The sequence below is a fragment of the Hemitrygon akajei genome, chromosome 12 (assembly GCF_048418815.1).
Source record: "Hemitrygon akajei chromosome 12, sHemAka1.3, whole genome shotgun sequence".
NCBI lineage: Eukaryota > Metazoa > Chordata > Chondrichthyes > Myliobatiformes > Dasyatidae > Hemitrygon > Hemitrygon akajei.
In genome coordinates this window covers 114,793,942-114,806,159 of record NC_133135.1, presented here as the reverse complement: position 1 = coordinate 114,806,159, position 12,218 = coordinate 114,793,942, and the positions used below count along the sequence as shown (strand labels likewise).

General features: G+C 47.2%; 1 protein-coding gene across 3 annotated transcripts in view; it reads right to left on the bottom strand.

Annotated features, from left to right (window-relative positions):
* Positions 1 to 3,141: 3,141 nt before the first annotated feature.
* The window catches only part of LOC140736620 (bone morphogenetic protein 2-like), a 33,983-nt gene continuing 24,906 nt past the window's right edge, over positions 3,142 to 12,218 (bottom strand). For all 3 annotated transcript variants that reach the window (XM_073062439.1, XM_073062440.1, XM_073062441.1), the window contains one exon: positions 3,142 to 3,981. In XM_073062439.1, coding sequence (XP_072918540.1) covers positions 3,164 to 3,981 — 818 coding nt within the window. In that variant the 3' untranslated portion in view covers positions 3,142 to 3,163. The remainder of the gene's footprint in view (positions 3,982 to 12,218) is intronic.

The following is a 12,218-nucleotide window of genomic DNA, read 5'->3' as shown; positions in this document are numbered from 1 at the left end:
ATGTCCATACATGGCCTCCTCTACTGCCATGATGAGGCCAAACTCAGGTTGAAGGAGCAACACCTCATATACTGTCTGGGTAGTCTCCAGCCCCTTGGCATGAACATTGAATTCTACAACTTCCGATAATTCCCTACCCCTCCCTTCCCCCACCCCAGTTTCACTCTGCCTCCTCCTCCAGCTGCCTATCACCTCTCTCATGATTCTGCCTTCTTCTACTACCCATAGTGCTTTTCTCTTCCATTCCTTTTTCACCTTTCCTGCCTATCCCCTCCCCCACCCCTTGATCTTTCCCCTTACTGGTTTTTCACCTTGCACCTTCCACCCTCCCCCCACCTTCTTTATAGGGCCTCTGCCCCCTCCCTCTTCAGTCCGGACGAAGGGTCTCGGCCTGAAACGTTGACTGCTCGTTTCCACGGATGCTGCCCGACCTGCTGAGTTCCTCCAGCTTGTTTGTACGTGAAGATTATTACATATTGCTTTATACTGCTGCCACCAAGTTAACAAGTTTCACAACATATACCAGTGATATTAAATCTGATTCCGATTCCAATTCTGATTTAAAGTTCAGTATTGTCCACTCGTAGCACACAAACCAAGTATGGAAAGTGGGAGACGCACACAAGATGCTGCAAGAACTCAGCAGGTCAGGCAGAATGTTCAGAGAGGAATAAGTGGTCGAAGTTTTGAACCGAGATGTTTTATCAGGACTAGAAAGTGGCAAAGGCCAAAATATGGTGTATGATCTCAGCCTGAAACACCAACTGTTCATTTCCCTCCATAGATGCTGTCTAACCTACTGAGTTCCTCCAGCATTTTGTGTGCATTGCTTAAGATGTGCAGCATCTACAGAATCTCATGTGCCTCTGGAAGATGAGAAGGCTGGCTGACTCATGGACTGTAGATATTTCTTATCCCGAACACTATAGTGCTTTCTCTCTCTCTCAGCTTGCAGCAGTGTGGTGATATTGATTTTGTCATGTAAGTTATGTATAATTTGGCAGCATAGTGGTTAGCACAATCACTTCACATCGCCAGCCACATGTAACATGTGCATGGGGGCACAGCCACACACTAACTGAAATGTCCCTATGCTCATAGCCTTTGTTTCTGTGCAGCCGGAATTGGATGCAGCAAGAAAACGTTTATGGAACATGAAGGGTTTTCTCTGCTGTACTGTATTTCATTATACCCTTCAATTAATAAAAAAAATCAAAGTATGTGATTTTTCTAAATATCCTGAACATTCTAAATATTCATAGTATGCATTATACAAAAAATAGCATTTAAAGTGCTGCACAGTTTTTGAGTTGTGTCAAAATTTCCTGCTCAAAGTAATTGTTGGTCTGTGCAGCTGTATAAAAAAATTAGAGAGAACATTAGCATCAGAGATACCGATCTGAGGCTCAACTCCCACAGCTGTCTGTAGGGAGTTAGTGCTTTCTGTCTGGGTGCTCTGGTTTTCTCCCACATTCCAAAGACGTGTTGGTTAGGGAGAGTGAGCCGTGGCCATGCTATGTTGGCATCGGAAGCACGGTGACACTTGCAGGCTGACCCCCAGCAACATCCGCGGACTGACGCAGAACGATGCATTTCACTCTGTTTTGATATACACATGATAGATAATCATCATCATCTCTTTAAGTTGATAGTAACTTATATTTGCAATGAACTGCTAGAAGCTATCTCTCATAGCTGATATACCATGGGTATGCATACCCATAGCACCATTGAAATAGACTTATGGTCAGGTTGGGAGTGGAAGGGGTCAGGGAGCTGTCTCAAAGATGCAAATAGCCACTAGTGGTCATCTCTGGAAAGCATCGATCAATTGGACACAGGCAGAAGCAGGTCGGGGAGCGATGGTCCAGACTCTCCAGCATCCAGGACACCTTCAAGGAGTAATGCCTTCAAAAAGCTAGCATCCATCATCACCCAGGCCATGCCCTCTTCTCATTGCTACCATCAGGGAGGACGTACAGGAGCCTGAAGACACACACTCAACAATTCAGGAACAGCTTCTTCCCTCTCCCATGAACAAACATTAAACTCATGAATGCTACTTCACTACTTTTTTCCCTCTTCTTGCACTACTTAATTAAACTTCTAGTTTATACTGTAATTTAGTTTTTTATTATTGTGTTTTGGAATGTACAGCTGCCACATAACAACGATCTCATGACATACGCCAGTGATATTAAACCTGATTCTGATTCTGTTAGTCGAATAGTCCATCAACATTTTGTAGAGGGTGGGTGGTGTTCCATGTTGAGCTGAGACTTGGCCAAGCTCATGGAGAAACTGCCCATCAGTTCAAGCTGGCATCCAGTGTCCAAGTGTCCCACAGTTCTATGGTGGGACGCACACTGGCAGCTTGTGGTGACTAAGAGAAGAATTACCCATCCTGGGATGACAGTCCATGATACCGAGGGATAATGAGATTCAGCCTGCATGGCATTCCCCAATGGACATCGGCTGAGGTCCGGAGACATTCAACATTTCTTCCTCAGTCAATCTGACAGAAGTCAGGTGATCTTTCCATATTGACCCCCAAGTCAAAATGTGATATTCTGAGGTGAAGGTGCTATATGAATACAACTCTTCCATTTGGTGGTGTGAGGATGGGGGACAGTTTGAGTGCACTGTGAGGGCTCAAGGGTTTGCAGTGCATCTCTCTCCTCATCTTCTTTCCTCTCCTCTCACCCCCTTCCTTTCCTTCTACCTCCTAGTCCCATCCTCTTCACTGACAACAGGAAATCAAACAAAAAGTATCATCAAACTTTCCTCCTTTAATTCAAATCCATCTGGGGACCTTGCCCTCCTTATCTCTGTAACCTCCTTAAACCCCTACACTCCTCCACATCTCTGTAACCCCCTCAAACCCCTACATCCCTCCACTTCTCTGTAACCTCCCTCTGCTCCTGCAATCCTCCGTCTCTGTAACCTTCTCCCTACCCTATACACCTCCTTGTGACTGTAACCCCCTCCAACCCCTACACCCCTCCACATCTCTGTAACCTCCCTCTGCTCCTGCAACCCTCCCTGTGTCTGTAACCCTCTCCCTCCCCTATACCCCTCCCTGTGTCTGTAACCCATTCCCTCCCCTACACCTCTCCCTGTCTCTGTAACCCCACCCCCCCAATCGCTTGCTGCCCTGTGACCCTCAGCGACACCCGCAGCCCTCCACCACCATCTCCTGGTAGTTTCTGAGGACCACCCTCTCCTCTTCATCCAGGTACAGTATGGCGATGGGGCTGAGTTCGGTGGGTATGCAGCAAGCCCTGGGCACCTTGCCATTGACGGCATGGACCAGGGTCTGTACAATGGCATGACTGGAGGAGTTCATGTGGTCAGCCAGTGGGAAGCGGCAGTCTCCTTGGCAGTAGAAGGCGTTGTAGCCCCGGGGAGCAATGATCCACTCAGTCCAGCCCACTCTCCTGAAATCCACATACAGTGGCTTCCGCCGGCATTGGCTCCGGCCCCGACCTCTCCTGGAATTCCTTTTGCGTCTGGACTGCTCCGGCCTGGAGTGCAGAGGGAATCCCTTCCCATCCAGACCGTAGGTAACCAGGAGTGGTCTTCGCAGAGGCCAGCTCCCCTCCATACCCCTTAGCGACCTGCTGACCCTCAGCGGCCCAGTGTCACCTCCAGCTTCTCCCACCTTCACCAGGAAGCCCACAAGCCCCTCGCCCATCCTCCTGGACTCCTCCACCACCTGGCCCACCTCAAAGACCTCCCACTGGGACTGGTTGGCAGGGGACTGCCGCCTCTCCAGTAGTCGGTGAGCCGCTTGCCCAGGCAGAACCTGCCAGAGGTGGTATCCACCGACCCTCCGGTGCCTGGCGTCTGCCCAGCTGTCATACTCGCTGTAAAGACGCAGCTCGGCTGAGATGATCTGCTCGCCAACCGGAATGGCTGTCAGGTTGAAGACCATCTGATGCAGGTTCGCTCCCTCCAACTGTGGTCCCTCCTCCTGGTCTTCTGGAGCAGAAAACAAACTGTCAGCCTGGTTAAACACTGAATGAAGACTCAACACCAACTTTGACAGCTTGGCACAGTCAGGACAGTGGTGGTGCCAGAGTAATGAACCCCATGGCCTATTGAATATTTTATTTATTTAGAGATACAGTGCAAACAGATCCTTCTGGGCCTAACAAGCTGTGTCACACAACAATCCACCTAGCCTAATCATAGGACAGTTTACAATGACATTTAATATACTTGTAGTTGCCCATAGACATTACACTACCAACCAGAACATCTTTGGGCGGAGGGAGGAAACCAGAACACCTGGAGTAGGGCGGGGTGGGGTCCTCCCAACCACTGTTAATCTGTGAGCCTTGTTACAGAATCTGATGTTATGAATTATACATTGAAAAGTAATCAGATGGGCTCATGTTTTGATGATGTACAGTTACGGACAACTTGATGGCAAAGGGGAGTGTGCAGACGTGATTGACGTGGAGTAACAACATTCAGGGCTAAATCCCTCCCAACCATTGAACACATCTACATGAAACACTGTTGCAGGAAAGCAGCAGCCATCATCAGCAATGCAGGTCCACCCAGGCCATGTTCTCTTCTCACCGCTGCCATCAGGGAGAAGGTACATGATCCTCAGGACACACATCACCAGGTTCAGGAACAGTTATTCCCCCTCAACCAAAATGCTCTTGTACCAAAGGAGTTAACTTCACTCACCATCACTTGCCCCATCAGTGAAATGTTCCCACGACCTATGGATTGACTTTCAAGGACTCTTCATCTCAATATTGATTGATTGATTGATTGATTGATTGATTGATTATTTATATATTTATTTTTGTATTTGCAGGGTTTGTTGTCTCCTGCACTCTGGTTGAATGCCCTAGTTGGTGTGATCTTTCATTAATCCTGTTATAGTTATTATTCTATAGATTTATTGAGTATGCCCATAAGAAAATGAATCCCAGGCTGTAAATGTTGTATTGTAATTGTACTTTGATAATAAACTTCAAACTTTGATACCCACGTGGTCTCAGCGAGCACGTACAAGCTGTTATTTTCCCTCATTATATTTTATATATAATAGTATATGTACATCACATTATATATATCTACCTAAGTAAGATATTTATTTGAGGTATTATTATTAGGATATTTTTTATTTTATGTTACCTTCCTCTGGACCCTCTCCATGGCCAGTCCATTTTGTGACATTCCTCTGTCACCTATATTTATAGGTGTGGCACAGTGGTGTAGTGGTTAACGTAGCGCTTTACAGCATAAGCAATCACCAACCTGGGTTCAATTCCCACCACTTACACATTCTCACCATGGTCATGTGGGTTTCCTCTGGGTGCTCCAGTTTCCTCCCTAAGTCCAGACGTACCAGTTGGCATATTAATTTGTTCCGTGATTAGGCTATGATTAAATCAGGGGATTGCTGTACGGACAAGAGAAAATCTGTATAAAATAACCGGAACTCCTCCTGTACTGCACTGTTCCATGTGCTGTGTGGCAACTCAGAGTGAATGTGCCAGAGATCCGGATGTCTTGTACACTCTCTGTGATTGTGTGGGTTCCACCCAGTGGTCTGATTTTCCTTCACTTGAAGTAGAACACAGAACAGGCCCTCTGGCCCTTCAAGCCACCCAGCAAACCCTGATTTAACCCTAGCCTAATCACACGACAATTTACAACAGGGTTTCCCAACATTTTTTATGTCTTGGACCAATACCATTAAGTAAGAGGTCAGTGGACCCCAGGTTGGGAACCCATGATTTACAATGACCAATTAACCTACTAACCAGTACGTCTTTGGACAGTAGGAGGAAACCAGAACACTCGGATGAAGCACACATGGTCATGAGGAGAACGTACAAACTCCCTACAGGCAGCAGCGGGGATTAAACTCTGGTTTCTGGTACAGTAAAGCTTTGTGCTAACCACTACTCTACCTATCCCTCCCTCATCCAGAGATGAGTGGGTTGGCAGGTTAATTGAGTGCTGCAAATTGCCCCTGAGTGGTAGAACCTGAGGCAGGTTTGGCGGAAGGGGTTCAAGTCGTAATGTTATACAGCATTGCTTGCGTCAACAACAAATACAGTCTGAGATGTGCTGGGGACAGCCCACAAGTGCCAACGCAGCAGGCCCACAACATACTAACCTTAACCTGTATATTTGAAGTGTGAGAGAAAAACGGTGTACGTGGAGGAAACTCACACAGTCACGGGGAGAAGTTACAAGCTCCTTACAGTCAGTAGTAGGTATTGAACCCTGATCACTGGTGCTGTAAAGTGTTCTGCTAACTGCTACATTACTATGCAATCTCTGCCTTCAATACACCCACAACTGAGCCCCCACAGCCATCTGTGGCAACAAATTCCACAGATTCATCACCCTCTGGCTGAAGAAATTCCTCATCTCATTTCTAAATGGACATTCTTCTATTTTGAGGCTGTGTCCTCAGATCCTAGACTCTCCTACTAGCAGAAAGAGAATCAGATTCAGAATCAGGTTTAGTATCATTGGCATATATCAGGAAACTTGTTGATTTTGTAGCAGCAGTACATTGCAATACATAATAATATAAAAGACATGAATTACAGTAAAGCCCACCATTTCTCACCCATCCTTCAGGGCTCCTCCACTCAGCCCCCCTCAAAGACCTCCTACTGAGACTGGTTAGCAGGAGGCTGCCACCTCTCCAGTAGTCGGTGATCGCGCATCCAGACAGAACATGCCAGATGTGGAAGGCAACGCCCCTCCAGTGCCCAGCCTGCTGTAGAGATGCAGCTCGATCAAGATCAACTGCTCGCATAATGGAATAGCTGTCAGGTTGCAGATCATTTGATACAGACTCGCTCCCTTCAAGTAGTGCAAAAAAACCAATGAGGTAGTGTTCGGGGCACCTGCCCAAGCCTTTCAGTGGATTTCAGAAAGATCCCATCCACCCTCATCCTGCTGACTCCATCAAGTACAGGCCCAGAGACATCACACATTCCTCATATGTTAATCCTTTAATTCCTGCGACTATTCTTGTGACATTCCTCTGGACCCTCTCCACACCAGTCCATTTTGTGACATTCCTCTGGATCCTCTCCATGCCCAGTCCATTTTGTGACCTTCCTCTGGAACTCTCCACACCAGTCCATTTTGTGACATTCCTCTGGAACTCTCCACACCAGTCCATTTTGTGACATTCCTCTGGACACTCTCCATGGCCAGTCCATCTTGTGACATTCCTCTGGACCCTCTCCATGGCCAGTCCATTTTGTGACATTCCTCTGGACTCTCTCCATGGCCAGTCCATCTTGTGACATTCCTCTGGACCCTCTCCATGGCCAGTCCATTTTGTGACCTTCCTCTGGACCCGCTCCATGGCCAGTCCATCTTGTGACATTCCTCTGGACCCTCTCCATGGCCAGTCCATTTTGTGACATTCCTCTGGACCCTCTCCATGGCCAGTCCATTTTGTGACCTTCCTCTGGACCCGCTCCATGGCCAGTCCATTTTGTGACATTCCTCTGGACCCTCTCCATTGCCAGTCCATCTTGTGACCTTCCTCTGGACCCGCTCCATGGCCAGTCCATTTTGTGACATTCCTCTGGACCCTCTCCATTGCCAGTCCATCTTGTGACCTTCCTCTGGACCCGCTCCATGGCCAGTCCATTTTGTGACATTCCTCTGGACCCTCTCCATGGCCAGTCCATTTTGTGACATTCCTCTGGATCCTCTCCATGGCCAGTCCATTTTGTGACATTCCTCTGGAACCTCTCCACACCAGTCCATCTTGTGATCTTCCTCTGGAACTCTCCACACCAGTCCATCTTGTGACATTCCTCTGGACCCTCTCCATGGTCAGTCCATTTTGTGACATTCCTCTGGATCCTCTCCATGACCAGTCCATCTTGTGGCCTTCCTCTGGATCCTCTCCATGACCAGTCCATTTTAGGGCCTTCCTCTGGATCCTCTCCATGGCCAGTCCATCTTGTGGCCTTCCTCTGGATCCTCTCCATGGCCAGTCCATTTTGTGACATTCCTCTGGACCCTCTCCATGGCCAGTCCATTTTGTGACCTTCCTCTGGACCCTCTCCATGGCCAGTCCATCTTGTGACCTTCTTCTGGAACACTCCACACCAGTCCATTTTGTGATATTCCTCTGGACCCTCTCCATTGCCAGTCCATCTTGTGGCCTTCCTCTGGATCCTCTCCATGGCCAGTCCATTTTGTGACATTCCTCTGGACCCTCTCCATGGCCAGTCCATTTTGTGACATTCCTCTGGACCCTCTCCATGGCCAGTCCATTTTGTGACCTTCCTCTGGACCCTCTCCATGACCAGTCCATCTTGTGGCCTTCCTCTGGATCCTCTCCATGACCAGTCCATCTTGTGGCCTTCCTCTGGATCCTCTCCATGGCCAGTCCATTTTGTGACATTCCTCTGGACCCTCTCCATGGCCAGTCCATTTTGTGACCTTCCTCTGGACCCTCTCCATGACCAGTCCATCTTGTGGCCTTCCTCTGGATCCTCTCCATGACCAGTCCATCTTGTGGCCTTCCTCTGGATCCTCTCCATGACCAGTCCATCTTGTGGCCTTCCTCTGGATCCTCTCCATGGCCAGTCCATTTTGTGACATTCCTCTGGACCCTCTCCATGGCCAGTCCATTTTGTGACCTTCCTCTGGACCCTCTCCATGGCCAGTCCATTTTTTGACCTTCGTCTGGAACTCTCCACACCAGTCCATTTTGTGACCTTCCTCTGGACCCTCTCCATGGCCAGTCCATTTTGTGACCTTCCTCTGGACCCTCTCCATGACCAGTCCATTTTGTGACCTTCCTCTGGACCCTCTCCATGACCAGTCCATTTTGTGACATTCCTCTGGACCCTCTCCATGGCCAGTCCATTTTGTGACCTTCCTCTGGAACTCTCCACACCAGTCCATCTTGTGACCTTCCTCTGGACCCTCTCCATGACCAGTCCATGTTGTGACATTCCTCTGGACCCTCTCCCTGGCCAGTCTATGTTGTGACATTCCTCTGGACCCTCTCCATGGCCAGTCCATGTTGTGACATTCCTCTGGACCCTATGCATGGCCAGTCCATTTTGTGACATTCCTCTGGACCCTCTCCATTATCCAGTCCATTTTGTGACCTTCCTCTGGACCCTCTCCATGACCAGTCCATGTTGTGACATTCCTCTGGACCCTCTCCCTGGCCAGTCTATGTTGTGACATTCCTCTGGACCCTCTCCATGGCCAGTCCATTTTGTGACATTCCTCTGGACCCTCTCCATGGCCAGTCCATTTTGTGACATTCCTCTGGACCCTATGCATGGCCAGTCCATTTTGTGACATTCCTCTGGACCCTCTCCATTACCCAGTCCATTTTGTGACCTTCCTCTGGACCCTCTCCACACCAGTCCATTTTGTGACATTCCTCTGGACCCACTCCACAGTTTTCCATAAGATCATAAGACTACTAGGTATAGGAGAAGAATAAGGTTATTTGACCCATCGCGTCTGCTCTGCCATTCATGGCAAATCCAATTTCAATTTTCCATCTCATCCCCAATCTCCCACCTTCTCCCCATATCCCGACTAATCAGGAATCTATCAACCTCTGCCATAAATATACCCAACACATTGGCCTGTGGCAACGAATTCCACAGATTCACCACTCTCTGGCTAAAGAAATTCCTCCTCATCTCTGTTCTGACTGAACGTTTCTCCTTTCCAAGTCTGTGTCCTCTGGTCTTGGACTCCCTCAGCATAGGAAACATCCACTGCACATCCACTCCATTGAGGGCTTTTAACATTCAATAGGTTTCACTGAGAACACCCTCCATTCTTCTAAATGCCACCGAGTACAGGCCGAGAGCAATCAAATGCTCCTCATATGATAAGCCTTTCAACACCAGAATAATTGTTGTGAACATCTTTTGAACCCTTTCAATGTCACCACTTCTTGGATTAGGGGCCCAAATCACAAATCTACAAGTGAGGCCTTACCAGTGATTTATAAAGCCTTAATATTACATCCTTGCGTTTAACTTCTAGTCTTCTCAAAATGAATGCTCACATTGCATTTGCCTTCTTCACCACTGACTAAATCTGCAAATTAACCTACAGAGAATCCTGCATGAGGACTCCCAAGACCCTTTGCAGTTCAGTTTTTTGATTTTTCTTTCCATTTAGAAAATAGTCTACACTTTTATTTCTTCTGCTAATGTGCATGACCATACACATCCTGACACAGTATTCCACCTGCCACTTCTTTGCTCATTCTCCTAATCTGACTATGTCCTTCTGTAGCTTCTCTATTTCCTCAAAACTACCTGCCCCTCCACCTATCTTTGTATCATCTGCAAACTTGCCCGCAAAGCCATCAATTCCGTTATCCAAATTAATGATATATAATGTAAAAAGAAGTGGTCCCAACACAGACCCATGTGGAACACCACTAGTCACCGGCAGCCAACCAGAAAAGGTTCCCTTTATTCCTACTCTTCACCTCCTGCCAATCTTTTCTTCGACATGTGGCCCAAAATTGCTTGCAATACTCCATTGTGGCCTTACAAAGCCTCAGCTGTACAACATTGCTTTTGTATTTTAGTTCAGACACTGACAGGGACCCTTACAGAGTTTATCCTAAATCATGAGGGGCATAAATAAGGTCGGGCCAGGGGAAACTAAAACTAGAGTGTGCAGGTGAGAGGGAAAAGCGTGTTTTCCCCCAACCTTGGGAACAAGACTATGACTGTTCACCTTATCAATAGCCCTTGTTTTATAAACTTCTGTGAGGTAGACTTTGATTCTCCTACACTCCAAGGAATAAAGATACAGTATGACCAACTGCTCCCTATAAATCCGGCCCTCTAGTCCCGGCAGCACCCTCATAAATCTCTTCTGCACTCACTCCAGCTTGAAAATGTCTATCCTACAGCAAGGTGAGCCAAACCTTTCAGAATACTCCGTATGATCTCACTAATGAATTGTATAACCACAACGTAATGGCCCCTACACTAAAACTGACTGATGAAGGTCAGTGTACTAAATGCCTTTTTCACCATCCTGTCTACTTGTGAGTGTAGTTATCCCCTTTTATCAGGATCTTGGATAAAAGGAGATAACTACACTCACTTGCCCCATCCATTGATCTCACTTTTAAGGACTCTTTATCTCATTATCTCATGTTCTCGTTATTTATTGCTATTTATTAATATTTGCATTTGCACAGTTTGTTGTCTTCTGCACTCTGGCTGATCTTTCATTGATCCTGTTACAGTTACTATTCTATAGATTTGCTGAGTATGCCTGCAGGAAAATGAATCTCAAGCTTATTTATGGTACATATATTTCTTCGATAATAATGTTTGCTTTGTACTTTGAACTTTTGTGTGGCCAATTTCACTTGTACTCCCAGATTGTTCCACAACACTCATCAGTGCCCTGCCATTCTCTGTGTAGGTTCCAATGTCCAAAACGCATCACCTCGCAATTATCTGTTGAAATTCATTTGCCATTCCACAGCCCATGTCCCTAATTGATCGAAATCTCTGCAGTTCATTATAACCTGATCCACTATGAACCTGACCTTGGGTGGCATGGTAGCATAGAGGTTAGCATGATGCTTTACGGTACCAACGGCCCGGGGTCAATTCCTGCCTCTGCCGGTAAGGAGTCTGTACTTTTCCCTCATGGCTGTATGGGTTTCCTCCAGGTGCTCCAGTTTCCTGCCACAGTCTAAAGACATATCTGTGGGTAGGTTAATTGATCATTGTAAATTGTCCTGTGATTAAGCTAGGATTAAATCGGGGGGTGGGGGGGAATTGGTGGGCAGCGTGGCTGGAATGGCCAGAAGTGCCTACTCTGTGCTGTATCTCAATAAATACATACATACAGTGAATCAGAAAACGTGCTAAACATGCCACATACATTCACACCCAAATAACAGAGGTCCCGGTACTGACTTCTGCATTAGTCCTCAATCGTCTAACAGTGGATCGAAACTGCTCTTGAGTCTATTGGTGGGCTAACTGGCCATGATAAATTGTCCCCATGCACAGATGGGTAGTGGGGGAGTTCTGATAGGATTGTGGGGGGAAAAATGACAGTTCCACCATTGGCACTAGCCTCCCCAGGATTGAGGACATCTTAAAGGAGCGATGCCTGAAACGGGGGTATCTGTCATCAAGGACCCCCATCATCCAGGACATACCCTCTTCTCATTGATATCA